This window comes from Triturus cristatus, chromosome 5_1 (assembly GCF_964204655.1).
Source record: "Triturus cristatus chromosome 5_1, aTriCri1.1, whole genome shotgun sequence".
NCBI lineage: Eukaryota > Metazoa > Chordata > Amphibia > Caudata > Salamandridae > Triturus > Triturus cristatus.
In genome coordinates this window covers 190767037-190785292 of record NC_140587.1, presented here as the reverse complement: position 1 = coordinate 190785292, position 18256 = coordinate 190767037, and the positions used below count along the sequence as shown (strand labels likewise).

At 44.0% G+C, this 18256-nt stretch overlaps 1 protein-coding gene across 1 annotated transcript; it reads right to left on the bottom strand.

The window, feature by feature from the left end:
• Positions 1–291: 291 nt before the first annotated feature.
• ARC (activity regulated cytoskeleton associated protein) lies at positions 292–11411 on the bottom strand. The gene is made up of 4 exons (XM_085604808.1): positions 5259–11411; positions 3021–3083; positions 1998–2081; positions 292–744 (listed from the first exon to the last, which is right to left on the bottom strand). The coding sequence occupies exon 1, from the start codon at positions 10813–10815 to the stop codon at positions 9673–9675; it is 1143 nt and encodes a 380-aa protein (XP_085460934.1). The 5' UTR covers positions 10816–11411; the 3' UTR covers positions 292–744; positions 1998–2081; positions 3021–3083; positions 5259–9672.
• Between the last annotated feature and the right edge of the window lie 6845 nt (positions 11412–18256).

Sequence of the window (18256 nt, the reverse complement as noted above, 5' to 3'; positions counted from 1 at the left end):
ATACAGGAAAGAGTGGAAAAATGGAAAAAGGCAGGGCTGAAAAGGAACGTACAAGAGTGTGATAAATGTTCATGGAGTGTTCATTGGTGGATGAAAGAGGCATGAGCTGAAATAAAGGCTTGACCGCCTTGATGTTTGACAACCCCAACATTCAGCAGCGGTGACGGCAGCCTCCTTAGAAACATGTGGGCCCTTAATGCATCACAAAATAAGCAGTGACTGCAAGCATTCCCTCCACCAATCACGCACAGGCGTATGAAACCTTCAATTACAAGAGTAACACACCATGTATAAAAATAATATTTATTGCAATTATCGGTGACATCTTTAATGCTATACAATCAATAAGGCAGTAAAAAAAAAATAGTAGTAGAATTCTAGAATGAGGTGACAATCATAGTCATGAAGTCAATGCCCAAGTAAAAAGGCCCGCACAACTCCGGCAAAGTTCAGTGTCAGGCTGAGTGGCAGTGCATGGCACTGAGTCTTTACAAATGATGGAGTCTGTCAGCCTTGAATCCGATTGGTTGTTTCGCGTCTCCTTTCTTCTGGAAGTGTTGGTTGTCACATTAATAGTTTCTGCTGGACAAGGACAGTGGGGATCTGAAGAGGCACTTCTACAGTTTAGCAGGTCTGTGATTGTCGACATCTTTCAAAGGTAGGGTACTTTTTGCTCTCAGGCGGCGATGCCGGTGGACCACGAGCAGAGATGCTTTGAGAAGATGTGGTTGGCAGGTCCTGCACCTGAAGGGACAAGAGGACAAGGAATGGCATCATAAGACGCGAGAGGAACTCTTCAATCTAGATCCACAGAGTACCTATCTCCTGACTCTCAGGAGCACCAGAGCATTGGCATTACATTTTAATTTTCAAATAAATGCTTCTACGCAATAATACATGCTGCTTATAATAGTTTATTGAAAATGATCCCTTAACTTGTGCAAGAACATAATCAGTTTAGACCTATTTTGACGAAGTACCCTACTAACTAAAACTGTATCAGTTGATCAAATATTTACATACACTAAAGAGCCTGTAAATTGTTCAACAGATTGTGCAACATTCTATATTTGACAGAGGCTGCTTTTGAATTCTTTCAAACCACTAATGTTCTCATTTTGGGGCAATTTGTGAAAAATGATAAATGCCACTTGAATGGGTTGGAAAATAAAAGAGAAAATCTCTTCATAAGAGCACTGCATGAACTTTATCAATATTTCACAGTCAGTGCTGCTGAAATGCGGGGTCAGACTACAATGAGGGCCTCCCTCATGTGGGCACGTGACGTATGCAGAACAGGGAGGGGCTTTACATTTCTGCTTGTATTCTGTGCTCACTGTTGGGACCAGACATGTATTTCTGTTTTAAAAACGAGGGACCCACTTTTTTGCTTTGTTGTGTTTGCTACCACTTTTGTGAGAAATATTTCAGGCAAGGGCGAGATTTACTGAGCAAATGTGATAGATTGAAACATTTGAATTAATTAGGGAATCCCTAGGAATGTGTCTGTGTAGCATTCCTTTCCCTCATCCTTTTGCTCAGTTGTCCTATAACAGAACAGATCAGATGTATGGATCTTAGCCCCAACCCAAATTAATGGGAACAAAACGACCTGCAGCCTGGTTGGACCTCATGACCCACTGTCAAATGCTGTTTTAATCCTGCGCACAGAGGTAAAGCACCTCATCTGGGCATACTCCTGCCTTGAATGGAGGCTTGCTTAGACAGCCAGTCAGCATAGGATGTAAATACTTGAATTATTCAAACTCAGAAATTCCTCTGGATGCATTCCATTCCCTTCATGGAATGGAAAGTGCCCAGGGGAATTACTGTTATTTTAGATTTAACCACACTCCCATCCATCGTTTCTGTGCTGTGGCACAGAAGGGGAATGACTAAAGATGTTCTCATTGGCACATCACTTAACAGAGGTCTAACATCTGGATTCTAAAACATGGCGAGCAAGCAAGTTATGATGGAAAGGGCTGGACACATACCTGAGCATGTAGCAGAACAAGGCTTGGGTAACGGCGATTGTCTTGCCGTATATATTGCACAGAAGGACCAGGCATTTGACACACCTTAAAAAAAAGATTAGCAGACATTTAGGTGACATTTTATAGTAATGCGAATGTTTTTGCATGACATCAACATAAAACAATGTACAATCCACAAGCTTACGAAGGGTCATGCCACTAAATGAACTTCTAAATATGAGTCTGGTAACCACAGTTTGATGCCTTGTGACTATAAAATGGAACTTGTGGCTACTCATCAAAAGAAATATTTCCCCAAATGTGCTTATTAAACAAGCTGCTCAATTGGTGCTCTAAGCTAATGGCGATGGTAAGTGGCAACCGGCTATGGCAGAATATCCCTGAGCCGCAGAGAGATGTGTTGGCATTGCATGACCTGCACATGCCTTTACTCAAGTTTAGCACAAGTGGAAGAGTGTGGCAGCCAATTCTCAGACCTGGGCCTCTGTCAGCTACGGTGCTCATGCAGTGCCCAATCAATGTAAGTTCTCCCCTTTCCTAAGGGTAATAATGATTCCTGCTGGAGCAGCACAACTTACCAGACTATAGATGATCTGGACTAAGGCAAATATAAGGCCTCGGTCACTAGCAAGCCTCTGCCCATCCTCTTTGAAGGGTGCAGGAGAAAATAATTCAGGAGCGGCCTTCACTCCCATTAGGTGAGCAGTAGCCCCAACTTATATTACCGAGCTCCCCCTTAACAACGTGCAAGCCCCTGCTGTGAAACGAGTCTAGTGCGGAACGTGGTGCTGCCCTGACCTATGCGAGTCCGGCCCTGAAAGAGCCACATACCTAGCATCATTGCTCCTTCAGAAACACTGGAATATTGCACCTCAAATGTAAGGTACATTGAACATTGTCTTTATTGTATTTTACTAAACTACCTAATGAGCTTGATTGATTTTAAATGGACCCATAAAAAATAAAGTAAATCATGCCAGGTGGTAAACAATTTATACATTTGGGAGCTGGACCTATTCTTACCTGCTAAAACAATCCAAGCTTCTCAGTTGTTTTCTTTCTGAACAGCTCTCTAAGACGCCATTCCTGTAAAGGAAATTCACAAATTATTAATTATTGTAGATAAAATGAAAATCTGATCATTCACAACCAATAAAACATTACAGTTGTTTGGCCATTGAAAACTACCAGGAAATGCAATCAACTGGGTGTCTTAAAGGACTTTATGGTAGTATGCAGCATAGATCTTAACACAACTACTGCTGGCAAGAACTTTTCTAGCAATGTCACCCGCAGGGCCTAGTGTGCCCACTCAGATATCCAAGCAAACATTTTTGGGTTAGGAAACTTCATTTTAAATGAAACTGTGGAACACTGGTCCTACTTCTATGTCAGTGGAAACAGTCCAATTCTCTGGTCTCCTCATCTCTCCCAGTGTGGTGTGACCTGTGCTGCCACAAGTGATGGTCAATGGTGGCCTGAGGGGGTGTGGTGGAGGCAGATTCCATACCACGGCTGTGCCTCCCGCTCAACCTTAGGTCATGGGATCCTTACTCAATTCCTGAACTGCACATTAAAGTTATCCATGTTCTTTTCTATCATACACATTTTAAAATCAATCTTAAAGTGGTCTAGTGTTCATTGTTGGGTTGTCTTCTACTGAGGGTGTGATAAGGCTCTCTAGTGCAGCCAGCATAACTTCCCTGCATGTGGCAGAATCATCAGGCATAGGAAGGACCTTGTCCAATCAGAAGCCAGGAATGGCATATATTCCCATAACGTTTTGGAAAAAATGTTTTGTGAAAGGGGAATCCTGTCGTTTTTTCCGGGAATAAAACTGAGGTAGTGCAACCCAATGTTCATGAGAGAGGAGAAAATGCAAAGGTTGTGAATACAACCCTCTGTCATGGACCTTCCTATTCTTTCATTCATTGTGGGGATTTTCCTCCCAGACTCTGAGACCCGAAAGGCAATCTTTACATGTCTGCAACCCAGTTATTAGCAATACAGCCGAAAGTGAAACAGCCCATATTACAACTAATTAAACAAAAAAAGATACAGCCTTTAATATAATATCTGGTAAATGCACAGAATATTACTAAGACCTTTGCTTATGTGGAACTGCATGAGGCTTTCCAAAAATACTGCATTTAACCTTAAACAGGAATGGTCATGTGGCTCTAAAATAGTGAGACTTAACGGTTTTAAACAATTGCAATAACACGGTCTCCATTTTGACTTTCCTTCTAATTTGATCCTTAAGGCTCCCTGTAGTCACGCAGCGTCATGCTTCCGCTCTGCCAGCAGCTCTATTTTTGGATCTTCTGCTGGCGCACAGCAGATGGCAGACACCTGAGGTGGTGATGATGCGCTTCCTTTTGTGTTACTCGGGTGCACAGGTGAACGCTGAAGGGACTCTGTAAACGTCCTTCGATTCCAATAATATGTTACTGTCCCTGACAAGAGCTGTGTTTCCCTCGTCTGCATCTGCGTCTCTGCCTCTGTGTTCATCTATGTTGCTTAATGTCTCTCTATGTCTCTATGTAGACCTCTCCCTATGTGTCTGCATGCATGTGTTTGTGTGTCTATGTGCACATCCGTGCACGAGTATTTGCATGCAAGCATGCACCTGTGTGTGTCTGAGGTATTTTTAGTGATTTCATGAACAGATTAACCACGAAAATGCTCTTTTGCTAAGCCCCCTCTAGTGTGTGTCCAACCTCCTTGTATTTCTGATCCTTCTCTTCCTCTAGTTAAAACCGACATGCATTCTGCTAAGTGGCTATGCATATATTGATGTATTGACAACAATTTTTTATAGCTGATACCTGGCCCCATGTCTTTAGGATGCCTTTCAGCCAATCCTGGCTTTTCAGCGGCCATCATCAAGCATGCTGGGACTTGTAGGCTCATACTATAATGGAAGCTTCAAGTCCCGGCATACTGGGAGCTGGTGGATGCTGGGTGGTCACTATGTTTTTTTAAAGCCTCAACACAATGCCATATGGGATATGTTAAGTGTGTGCTACATGTCAATACACTAATACAACTCTCCCCACATGTCTGCCTCCTTTACAAATGACGTGCACCTGGTGAGCAAAATAGCCTGACTATGTAACATAAGATGGGAGGAATCAAGCCTACAAAATACCATATGAGACTAAGGTGGGATGAACAATGAAGAAGAGAATGCAGCTAACAGACAATTGAATAGAAAATTAGAAAACTGAATGAAAGTATTCAAACTATTGTTGAACTTACATTAATGTCTACCTCCATCTTGGATGCTCAGGTCGCTTCTTCTGCTGTTGAACTGGCTGGTGCACTCCAAAGTCATCCATTAATTGGGGAGTGATTAGATAATCCTTGGGATGAATGCATTTGCCAGTTGGAACAGGAATCGATGTAGAGACGCTGCTGCAATAGGATCTCTTAAACGTCTTTGTCTATGTCCTTGCATTGGTTGATTCTTGTGTTTGCAACAGTTGATTGACAACTGATTGGAATCGCATTGATGATTCAGGCATGCTGGCTTTCCATCAGATAGCACTTGGAGGGCCTTCATATGTTCTGTTTTGCTTTACATTGTCAAGTACTTTATGCTTAAGCATACTACTTCGGTGACAAAATCCAAAGAAAAGTCTGTGATCCTTGAAAGTGTCTACTAGTTCTCATGATCTACAAGTACAACATAAGTCTTGATCGGGTGAAATATTGAGGCTCATTCAATGTTTGATAATCATTCTGTTATAAGGTGCAGAAGTCAATAGTTCAAAGCTCTATTGCTGTCTTCTCCAGGTGATATGTCGTGTGGTTTCAGCCTGTGCTTGGGCATTCCTCCAAATGTGTTTGCCGTTCTAGCATTTGCTATGAAGTCTCAGGATCAGGACCATCCACTGGGGTGATTTGTTTTCATCAGGTTCAATGATTCAAACCTCGCTCACATCCACCATTCATCCTGCGTGTTGTTCCCTCTCACTTTCACACATTTTGAGTTCTGCTTTGCGCTTTGACACCATACAGTTTAAGGCCACGAATTTGGATACATCTTCCAGTCTCTGTTTTGCCTTGCACTTTACAACATTCACATCAGATTCTTTAAACTTCCTTCTAGCTTCATAAACATAGATTGTTATTCTAAAAATTGATAGGAGGTGCTTACTCTAGATCTCAAAATGGTTCCATGCACACCTGCTTCATTTTAAAACATTGATAGCAGGAGTCTTCCTGTGTGGTACGGATGATGCGAAATGCCGATCATATCCATGAAATGGCTATAATGTCGACAGAAATGTACAGAGTTGTTTTCCAAAGATTGGATTTTATGGTTTTCAACATTGTCATAGTATGTCTGCTCCAATGTTTCCTACAGATAGCCAATATGGCCGCTACCATACTTCCTAATTGCTTCAGAAGTAACAGGGTGGGCCAGGAACTACAGCTCCCAACCCTACACGGTTTGTTAGCCGAGCTACAGAATGTAAAAAGATAGCTGTCTTCTTCTCAGGCCTGAAGCACTGCATCTAATTGGTTCCAGAAACCAAAAAGAGGCCAAATAGAGGCCTATGCTCCACTGACTCAGGAGTAAGTTTTTGATAACATAACATAACAAGCCTATTAGCACTACATACATTCAGCATGAGGTATATCTAGGCACTATGGACAGTTAACGGATATGTATTTTTAACCAACTCAGCCGGACAAAGATTTGGCCTAAACAAATGAGGTGATGCAGCTGTAAATCAGTAATGGCAAACTCAGCACATTTCACTACCAAGAATCTCCAAATTATTTCACTATTTAAAAGATGGCCTTATTGTTTATGATATTACTATACATTTAGAAAAGAAGTTTGTAGCATGATAAAAAATCAGCATGTCTTTTTAGTTTCTGAGAGGCAAATGTTTTATGTTCTTGGATAAGCCTTGGTTATCCATTGTTTTTACAAGGTTCATCCCTGTTTCTGACCCTGGAATTTACTTGAGAGACCAATGTTACTAGTAATAATATATAACTTTAAAATACAACATAGGCTTTAACATTGGCACACACATTCTTACGAGCACTGAACTCCTTTAGCCATGTTCTCGTGTATTGTTCTATCAGGTCAGTGAAGAAAAATGTGCAATGCCAGACTGCTATATCGGTACAATAGAAAAATATGCTCATGTTCTATAAAACGTCCCAAATGCCCATCTATGAGATACTGAAATATTGCCCGCTGTTCTTTTCTTAATGTAAAGACTTCCAACCAGACCTGTGGGATTTACGAGTGCTGGTTGATGGGTCACTCTCATCGTACTTGTCAGCAACCAGGGTTTTGATTAAATAATTTGGAGTAATGACATAATGGCCGCCTTTAATGCAGCCTATTCCGTTCCAAGTATCATGAGTTATAATAGTGAAGTAGCGGTAATGCTGTACTTGACAAAATTGCCCCACCATTTAAGCTTGCTGTTTCTGTTACATTGCAGGGATTTCTTGGCAAATTGATTCTTTATGGCACCCAAGAGTAGAATTTTCCTTTTTTGCAGTGCACACTTGAGTACATTTTATGGCAGAATGCCCTCGCCCCATATTGATTTGCTGGAGCTGTGATAATTCAAACAATGCTGGTAGCGAGGAGGCTGTTACAAGGAAGCCAATTGAGCTTGAAGTGTCTTTCATGGCTCCACTGTGAGGTGTGGTTGAAGAGTCCTTGACAAGTAGAATCAAATACCTGCAGAGCTGATCTGCATGTGCAGACTCAGAGTTGTTTCCATCACCAAAGGATGCAGAAGTGCTGAGCCTTATTTATAGGGAGCCACCCTATTGGCAAGTGTATTTATTCAATAGTATGGCCCAAAACTATTAGGTTAATTTATCTGGGGTATCAAGAAACAAATTAGTTAGGTGGCTTTGCATTCTTCTGTATAATTTATAAACATTTTCAGCCTCACTTAAAAATTGTCAAAATATGTCTAATGGACGTCAAATGTGTGAAACTAGAATTCGTTGAGGGTTTGGTTGCCTTTTAGCCACATAATATAAAGCACTATTATGTTCTCATGCACATCATTGCTTGTACTTATCTTTTCAAGATGGCGGCAGAAGTTATTAACAAACTCTAAACTCGCAATTTAAGGCTCAGAAGAATGTATTCAATGCGGATCCCAAATAGTGCGCAAGTGTCAGTTAGATTCTCTTTATGCTGGAGGTACAGCTATCTTTGTGTATTCTCCTCTACTCTGAATTATACTGTATCCCCCATTCAGCAGAAGGCAGCCATCTACGTAAGCTGAATACAGGAGCACGTGATTCCAACTTCCGGTTCACTTTCAGTTTCAGCAGCAGTGCTGATTTCACTGTTAGATGCTCCCTGCAGCATCAGACCTCAACAGAGAGGCACAAAAGCAGCAGAACTACATTTCAAACATTAAATGCGATCCTTCCTGGGAATCTGGGAATTCATCTAGCCTTGCTCTTGTTTTACTAATGTCTCTATCATACGCTGATGTATTTTTACTATTATTGGACTGTTGGATCAAAAGGTTTTGAACATATTCTATTCTGGCCACTGACCTTTATTCAACATACAGGAACTAAACAGCAAAGAAAATGCAGTGCCTTGTTAATACTTTGGCTGTGGTCATTCTGAAGAAAGTGAAGCACTTGGGTAAAAATGACCATGGAAAAAATGCTTGTTTTCCAAGCAGATCACTAGAGTTGTATGCATCTCAGTAGCCTCCAATAATTTGAAATGTCCAATTTTCTTGCTAAACACACCCAAAGATTTAAAATGAATATCAATGATTTTTTTTATCCCTGCAAACGTATGAGTAGTGAATGTGCATGAGATAAATTTAGTCTGGTATCCTCTAAGCTGACGCTAGCGGGCTGCATTCAATGAACCAGGCGCTGGGCTGAGCATGCTCATTAGTCAGTGGTAATTACACAGATTCTGAAAAGTGGGAAGGAACAGTTCATTGTGTACTTGAGGCCCCCTGGATCCCGGATGGCATGAACATACTGAATGGAAAATTCTGTTCACGCCCCCACACGTTCTTAACACTTCAGCCCCCAGGCGCTCACTTTGCTCGCTGCTCGGAGCACAGTTGGTGTCCTATTTTTGATTTTTCAGCACAGGAGATTTTTAATGATGCAGCAAAGAAAAACAACCTTGTCCCTTGACGAAAGTCACTGGTTTTCCTCGCTGCTCTACATTTTGGGAAGTGCATTTTCCTATGCGGCCAATACATAATTTCAAACCGCGTTGCAGTCTGACATTAATTAGGACTATATTGTAATAACATGAACAAAAGCACCACAACTGGTACTATTCAAGCAACTTGTGTAGAAGCTGTCTCGCTTTCAGTTTCTGAAAAAAAATTATTGCAGAGTGTACAGGAATCCCTGTTATAGCCGGTGATGCCCACCGGCTTATTCCCTTTCTTCTTCGCCACTTGCTTTCTTCCCAACACAAAGCTCCATTTCAAGTCCCTAATTGGAATTTTAGAGAACCAGAAGTAGGAGCTGTTTGCTGGCATTCATTTCAGCCTCCAAGATCCTAAAATCTGAAATTGGATAACTGGGACAAACAAAGGTGACAACCATGTTTGTAGAGTATGACAAGCTGTCAATTCCACCAACTTAACCTCCAAGTCAGAATTGTTGTAAGGGCAACACTACCTAACTGCTACTCAGTGATATATATCTTATTATCGGAATATGGATTTTTCACACACACCTCCTTTGTGCCACTGACCGGGTCGCCTTCAGAGGCTGCCTCTTGCATGTCTGGCTCATCGGAGAGGTCAAAGTCAAGCTGAACGTCTGTTCCTCTCTGGACCAGCTCGTCCAATGTTGTTGGAAGAGGCGGCTTCAGATAGCGCCGGATTTCCGGGTGCAGTGTGCCAATGATATATTGAATCATGTCTTCCTCGTTAGCATCCACATACAGTCTGTTGTAGAGCGAACGCTTTCTCCACACAAACTGTTCTAGAGACTCCCATCTCCTCTGTGGGAGATCCAAGTCTCTCTGGATGGCATGTCTTAAAATCAGCCTTTCACAGTACTGTAAGAATGCCACCTTGAAATCCTGCCAGGTTTTTATATTCTCATGCCTAAATTCCCACCATTTATGGGCTGCCCCCTTCATGTGGTGCTCAACCTGAGAAAGCCATACTTTCTCCTTCCAGCCTTGCTTCTTAAAGTACTTTTCAAGGTTGCTCAGAAACTCCCGGGGATCCTCTGACATCTCTGCATCAAACTCCGGTGGAGGCAAGAGATCTACAGAGACAACTACCCAATGGTGCGTGTGACACGTTTGGAGTGAGCTGTCTTCCGGCGCCTGAGACTCAATGGCAAGGGGGCCGGAGAGTCCTGCCTCCTTCTCCTTCTCCATCTCTTCTGCTACTCTGGCAAAAAACCTTCTGCCCTCCTCTAACTGGCATGTTCGGCACAAAGCATCATCCGACCCGTCTATCAACTTTTCAATGTGTGCAAATACGCTCCTCCATGAGTGCATCTCTCTCTTGAGCCACCTCTCCAGATTAGCAAGTGTGTACTGGCACCTAGTCAAGCAGGCCTTCATCGACCTCTTCCACCTCTCCAACCCCACCACCTGCGACTGGTCATCCATATTGGAATTCAGATTCATCACTGACATCTTGAACCCTTTCAGCTCATCTTCCACCTGCTTGGAGACCTCAGAAAGAATATACATTTGGGTCTTCCGGACACGGTCCAGCATTTCTACTGGGCTGCATGTCCCAATGGTCACCGTCATTGCCGGTGGAGGATCAGCAAAGGGCAAGGATACCGTGCCTCCAGCAGCCATGATGTCTAATCCAACAAAGTTTTACAAGCGGTCTCACAGCAAGGAGGAGGTTGACTGACAATTTCTAAAACATCCCCCCCCCCAATTATGTGGGCGTCTGATCTTAACAGTGAAACATAAGACGCTAGCCAGGCCTGTTCAAGAGCACTCGCGCAACCAATCCACACACTAGACACTCAATTCACAAAGAGAGCGAAAGATGAATGAGATATCACCCTGGTGTGCAGGTCCAGTCGCTTTAAAGTTCTTGAAAAGCCTCTAGGAGTCCTGATTGTTCATTTGTCTTGGCCAAGCACCAAGCTCCCAAGTTCTTGGCAGTGTCCGATGTCACGCCGCCGCCTGCGCCCCAGGACTGGCCCGCTGACCCGCTTCACTTGGGCAACTCTTCAGTCTTTGGAAGCCAGGCAGGTCTCCTTTCTTTGCTCTCCGGAAGAAGTTTCAACTCGTGGCTTGTCCTTGTCTCTGGTTATAATAAAAGTTCCGCAGGCTCCCAGCAGCTCCTGAACAGGGGAATCTCTACTCCAAAACAACCTCGAAGCTCGTCTGGTTGCTGTTCTCCCAGCCGATCACCAGCTTTTAATCTGCTGCCCTGATCACTGTTGCCACTGGCGGTACTTATACCATATCTCACAGAGCTAAATATGTGTCCCCCCTCCTACCTCACACACTCTCAGCAAACTGCTGATTGGCTGGCGGCTCGGTCGCCTTGCCAACCGGAACATTTGGAAGTCGCTTCCGTTCCCCCTCCTCTCCGTGACTCAGCTGACGCGATGAAGGCTCTCTGCTGCCTTGCCTAGAAAGGATGTGTAATTCCCTCTCTTCCCGACGCAGCGGTACACGTAATTCAGCTATCACTAGGAGACACTGCTTCCGCCCACGGCTCATTACACGCTTCCCTCACCTGAACCTGCCAAGGGGGGGCCCACTTGGCAGTTTGCTGAAGCTGTGAAAGACAGCGCGCGCCTCTGCCCACCGCCCTCGCTGCCCACGTGCGCTCACCTCCCACACGGGAGGAAAGCGCCCGCCGCTGGGAAGGCCGCGGAGCCACTTCACTTCATAGAGGCGGCCACTTATTTAATTTAGGATTTGAATTCATAATTAGGTAGGAGCGGAGTTCGAGCCTTAAGTGCAGGGGAAGGCTTCTCAGAGACCGGTCTGCAGGAGGGAACTGGCCTGTACTTTACAAAGTGGCCTGTACTTTACAAAGGGCCCTGTTGTCCATAGGCGGCAGGGGGCTTCGTCAGAGGATGCAAAATGGCAGCTGCAGTTTCCATTGCAGACAAGAGAAGGATAAAGAGCCGTACAGATCCGATTGACACAAATAGAGGGAGAACAGACAGAATAGGAGACCTCCACAGACTCGGGAGTGTTGCTGATGACTGCTGTGTGAGCAGCTGTGCAGTATTACTACTTGTGTGTGCAATAATGCTTATTAGAACATTGGAATGTTGGGAGCGCCATTGAAAACAATGGAGTGCTCCGGGCATCTAATGGCTGGTAGAAGCCCGGAGCATCAACATTCCAATGTTGTCGTTCACAGCTGAACAAAGGGCTTCAGGGAGCCGAGCAATGGCGTTGCAAGGGAGGGGCAGGGGGGTGGTCCGCCCCAGGCGTCACAAGTTTTTGGGGAGGCGGACTCCCCCACCCCCTGCTCTTACCTGCGGCCGTCGCGTGGTGGCAAATGCAGGGACCGCCACGCGCCACAGGCGGCAAAAGGTCTAACTATGCCACTGGCTCCGTGAGGCCTTTGTATTACAAATTAGAACATTCTCCCCTCTAGGGGCACAATGTTGTAATAGCCTTAGAGCCCTCTGTAGCAGGCTCCACCGGCCATTAAAGGCCCGCTCCCTTGTTAAAGTCCCTCGCCTTCGGCACAGGTTTTTAACTCTGGAGCGGGCCTTTAATGGCCAGTAGAGCCCGCTAAGGAGGGATCTAAGGCTATATGAGTAAATTCCAGTCCAGTGATGTAAAGTGGGTGTTCCAAAGAATGGTTTGCTTGGAAAGTTTATGGACGCCCTGTGGATATACATAACCTCCTATATGGCCCCTACCAAACTGGTAAATGATTGGTTTACTCTTGTAAGTGCAGAAATAAATGTTTTTAAGGTGGGAAGGGGACACCTACAAAGGTCATGGATGTATAGAAGGAGTTTTTCCATTTGAAAAGCTATTTTCCAGGTGGAAAAAATGTGCCTTTGCACAATTACTCTTGCATTTCACCTTGTAGTGATTGTGCTGTATATAATAATTATTGGGAGGAAGTTCTTCTCTAAAACATAATCATGAATTCACATATGAGTACCTTACACAGGGCTTTAGTGGGATGAAAAAACTGGTTGGGGTCTCTCAAAAGTTCGTGGCCAATTTATTTAGTGGCATGCCTTAAAAACAAGTCAGCTAAAAAATCTGTGCTTAGCACAGTGTGCCCCCCGACTAGTAAATTTGCTGTTTCTGTTATTGCATCCAGATAAATAATACAACAAGTAACATTCCACCTAGAACAAGCCAGGACTATTTGCCTGAACTAAATAAGCAACAACTTTGGCTTCATTGTATATAACATTGAAAATGCTTCAGTTCGGAAATTATGAGACTGTGAAAAAAAATTCACGAGTCTCTTTGATGTTACATCAAAGGCAGTGGAGGGTGGTACTGCTGCAGGGTAAGATGTGTTTTTCACCCTGAGGATGAGGGCAAACATGGAGAGCCCGATAGAGACCCGTCTCAGCACCTGCTTTTAAGAATTGCCGGTGCTGAGCACCTGCGGGACCCGGCCCACTAAAACCCCTGATCTTTTGACATCTCGAAACTTGTGACTGACACAGCTTTCCAGGTGCACAGTCGGATAATTTTGTGAACGGCCTAAAATCATAAATCTGCACCAAAAGGAGGATGCAATTTTCTGGTGCAGATTTACAATTAATTGTGAGGTAAGGACCACTAGGCCCCCACAAATCTGTCCTTTTCTATTCTTTGTCAGACATCATGTACTGTACCTGGTCTCTAGCTTTGCCTTTACTTTTATTCAATGTTTACTTACTGGTCCATGCTCATGAGTTTTTTTGCGGCCTGAGACTGTTTTTTTCCATCACTTTGGCTGGAAAGCATCTGTTCACTTCTCTATCTGCAAAGTCAAACGTACTTATGGTGATACTGAACTGTCTTCCAACACTTTAAGGACTCATATCCTCTCGCTGTAGAAATATATTTAATTTGCGCCTTGAAGTTTGATGAAATCGACATTATTTGCGCTATTTAAATAATGTGAACAAACAAGCAAGTTAACACTCTCTCTTTACTGAAATGGTCGGAGCTTCATCTTTCTGCTGTTTTTACTTTTTGTGACCCTTGTTTGACCTCCACTAGAATTATCCCTGTGCCCCCTACGTGTGCTCATGCACTGGCACATTTTAAATCCAATAACCCATAAAAGCTGAAGGACCTAATGGCTGAAGCTCTGCCAAGATGCGTGGTGTACCAAGGCCCTGGTTAAGAGTTAGATGGAGTGGTATCTTTGGGTGGGACACCACTCATTCTAATTATGAGTGTCTCAGAGCTCCTGCACACAGATTGCCAGGGAGCAGGATGCCATACCCGATTTTACCAGCTGGAAAATCTGACCAGTAAAATCATATTTGGAATAATGCTGCCATGCAACCTGTCCTATGGCCCCTTCTAAGAATGGTGAGAACGTGACCCCCCCCTTCGAGGCCTCCCCACCCACAATGTACTAACCCTTCCCAGCACCGGCAACCCAGTACACATTGCGCACATGCTCAGAGTAGGTGTTAAATGCATTAACCCCCACAGAATTGGCTGAAGACGTGGCTTTTCTAGTCCTTCTACTTCCGTCCTTTCTGTTGTACTAGCACAGAGAAACCCCTTTGGGGTAGCCGTGCGCTTTATAAATCATAATAATAATGTATGCGTTGAGACACCTGTAGGAAACAGAAATTCCAGGCACCCTGTAGTTCCGCACATACATGCCTGCCTCGTAATCAGTCTGTTGTGTGACTGCACTGGTCTCATTCAGCTAGGGGATGGTTGACATGGGCCTGCCAAGGCAAGGGGGCTGGGCCAACAGTTGCACAGGAAGTTGGAACAAGCCGTAGTTTCATTGAAGTTTTTCAGGGTTATATTTTAAAAGCAAGATTGTGGCTCTTTAGTGTGGTTTCTTTTTTTAATCCAGCCCAGCGTGTAATTTTCTAGAATTAGCTTCTCTTGAATATTTCCCCTCCATTGCAATTCTCCAAAGAGAACCATCCTATCATTTTTCCAGGATCCCATAACTGAGCCCCTTGGGTGTTTCCTCGCGGAATTGGCGAATTCTTTGTCCTTAATCAGAATCTTTTACTATGACTACGTGGTGACAGATACAGAAATAAAAAAAATCATTCAAAATAGGAACTGAAATAGGCTAAGGCATACACTACAGAAATACCATATGTCCCACTCGATATTACATAACCTTCCACAGAAGAGCAATGTCACTGAAGAAATGTGGGATACTTAAATATTCTAGAGACCAGGGTGGATCTGTCAATTGATTGAATGTAACAAAGCGATGAGAGTGTCTAAATAATGTAAACAATTGATCAGGCGAGACAAGAACCCACTAAAGAAATCTCCATTCAGGAAACTAGATGACAAGCACTGTTCCACTGGTGTCAGTATCACTTTTATATTGGCATTAGTTTTCTGAATAGGACATCTGAGCAGATGGGGCCCTTTTCTGCATGTGCATGATTTTTCATTTGCAAGAAGATTGTTCCTCAGGAATACTTTTTCAACAAAATATACGTTTTGTTTTTTTTACAATAAGTTTTGAAGGCTTGAACTTCCCAGGTACTGCAGGAGAAGCATGGCAGGTCTCGCAGTTCTACCACTGTGGCATTTCCTCGGTGGTTGCAAATTAGGGGGCTGCAGCAACAGAACAGTGCCACCAATCTACTAACAGCCTCCTGGAGTGGGGTGCTGGTTAGAATATTTATTTCAGGCTGATTTTGGTTGCCTGTTTGGCCCTCACAGTGATTAGCCACATATTTGTTCAATAAAACTGGTGCTGGGTTGCAGACACGAGGAATGGGCATTTGCCACTCCGCATTGTTAATAAGATGTAAAACAACCCTCCACTCCTGTCCGCAGACTGAACAATGAGACCAGTGGGATGTGACCGAAGATAGGTGCATTTCATTATGAATGGCACACTCAGGCTAACAGTAAAAAGTTGGCCCTTATGGTTTGGAAATCTGGACAGTGGTTAAGAAAATAGCCCCAGGCACCATATAAAATGGACCCGATTAGTGAATTTGATAGCTAAAAAATGGTCCCCATTTGCAAACCAGGCAGTTGTGTAACTGATAAGATGCGCTTGTAAATAATTGGGTTATTTGTTGAGGCGGGTGGTAACTGGTAACCCCACTCAAGCAACAACCACAATCCTTGCAAGAGTGAGCCACAAAAGACACTAAATTAACCTGTTCTTAACTCCGGTAGCTTGACACAATGGCAGTCAGCCTTAACTTATGGGCACTATGTAAAGTATTTATGCAGCACAAAACAGTAATAAAGTGAAAACTCAACACAAGGAGACATCCCAAGCTAATTTAGAAAAATAGAGTACATTTTAATAAATAAAATGACACAAAAACGAATTACATCCAATTAGTAGAACCGGAGTTAAAATTGTAAAAAAAAAATAAGGGCACTCTAGCACCTAAAAGACCAAAGCACCAATTATCGGTATCTGGTCGCATGAGTTCGAGCCAAAGTCAAAAGTTAATGCCAATAGCGAAGGAGCCAGAGTCGGATACAAGGGGTGAACTGGGCCCAGTCTTGGCTTACCTACAGACTTAGAAACAGTTCTGAAGAAAAATCTTCAAGAAGGTAGAGTTCAGTGGGGCATGGCAGCAGGGTGTGTCCAAGGAAGAGTCGTTAATGCCGGGATGATGCCTCAGTGATGGCATTGACAATGGCAGGAAAAAGCTAGATTTCCAGGCCGAGGAGGTTGTCATTGAAGGGGAGCCGGTTGTCATTCAGCCAGGTGAAGATTTTTACCTCTGAACTTTGGCAGCTTTTTGGAAGTTGAAATTCTCCAGCAGAATGAAGCTGCATGCTGTAGCCAAAGAGGACTCCACATGCCCCCATGCCTTCGCTGGGAGGCCCAGCTGAAGAGGACTTGCTGCTGCGCAGAAGAATGTAGCCAGAACTACCGCAAAATCAGGCCGACCGATGATGCACCTTGGGCAGCTCAGCTGGCAGGTAGTTCCTGGTCTTCTGTCTGTTCTCAAGGAAGTTTCTGTAGAACATTTTCTAAGTCCTCGTTTTTGGATAAATACTACCAACACCACTACCAGGGGTCCAGGACCTCAGGGACACTACTTGGGGATGGGTGTTAGGACTCAGTCCAGCAGAGGCCAGCAGCAGTGTTCAAGCCCACATTAGCTTTTTATGTCTCTAGCTCACACAGAAGCCAGCCAACTAGCTCTTGGAGTCACGTCTGGTGGTCCTGGATTCAAGGAGATGGTCCAGTTCTCCTTCCAGCAGCAGTGCAGTCCTCTGGTTGCAGGGCAGACTCTCTGAAGTCTTCCAGAGGTCTAAAGTGTACTGAAAAGTTGTTCTGAGGGTCCAATATTTATACCTGGTTCCAGCCTTTGTATGCCGGGGGACTGCCTGTCTTACCCCCACTTCTGGCTCCTGAAGGTTTTTCCCTTCCCCTTCCAAGGCTGAATACTGTCTATAGTGACAAAAGGCAGGTTCCTTTGTGTGTGCTGGAAGCAAGCCCTGTTAAATGTAAAGTGAGGCAGGGAACAGCTCTGCCCCCTAGATCATGATAGTATGGCCAACCTGCCCCCATCTGGTCCCCTTTGTTTAATTGTGTGGGAGGAATACAGAAATCCCACCAGCAGAAGCATTCACAGCCATGTGACCCCAGATACTGGCAAAAGGCACAAAAAGCACAAGAAAATACAACTTTCTAAAAGTTACATTTTCAGAATGGTGACAAAGCACAGTATATCTCTATCTGCTCCCAGCCCACTGTTAGCACTAACTAAATGCAGCAAGGTAACTCAGTGTTATGAAGAACCAGAACCTTATGGGCCTGGCGGCGCAGGGTACCCCTTAATCTCCTGGGTTCACCTGCTCAGCTACACAGAGACACGGGACACTCTGTCAGGCGTAAAAAATCGGATTTCTTAGCTGCAGCTAGTACAGTTATCCCAGAAGTACACAAGGTAGGTTCTCAGGAGACTGCCACTTCACTCCGTGGCGCACAATCTTATATAGTACATAGGTGACATATACATTAACCAAGAACACACCTAAAATATACAGAAAAGAGCCAGTAAGAAAAGACGTAAAACAGAACAGAACCAATAGGAAAAGTTGGAAAACAGAGGTATCGTATAACTCGAAGAAGCCTCTCCTCCAACTGTGTTTG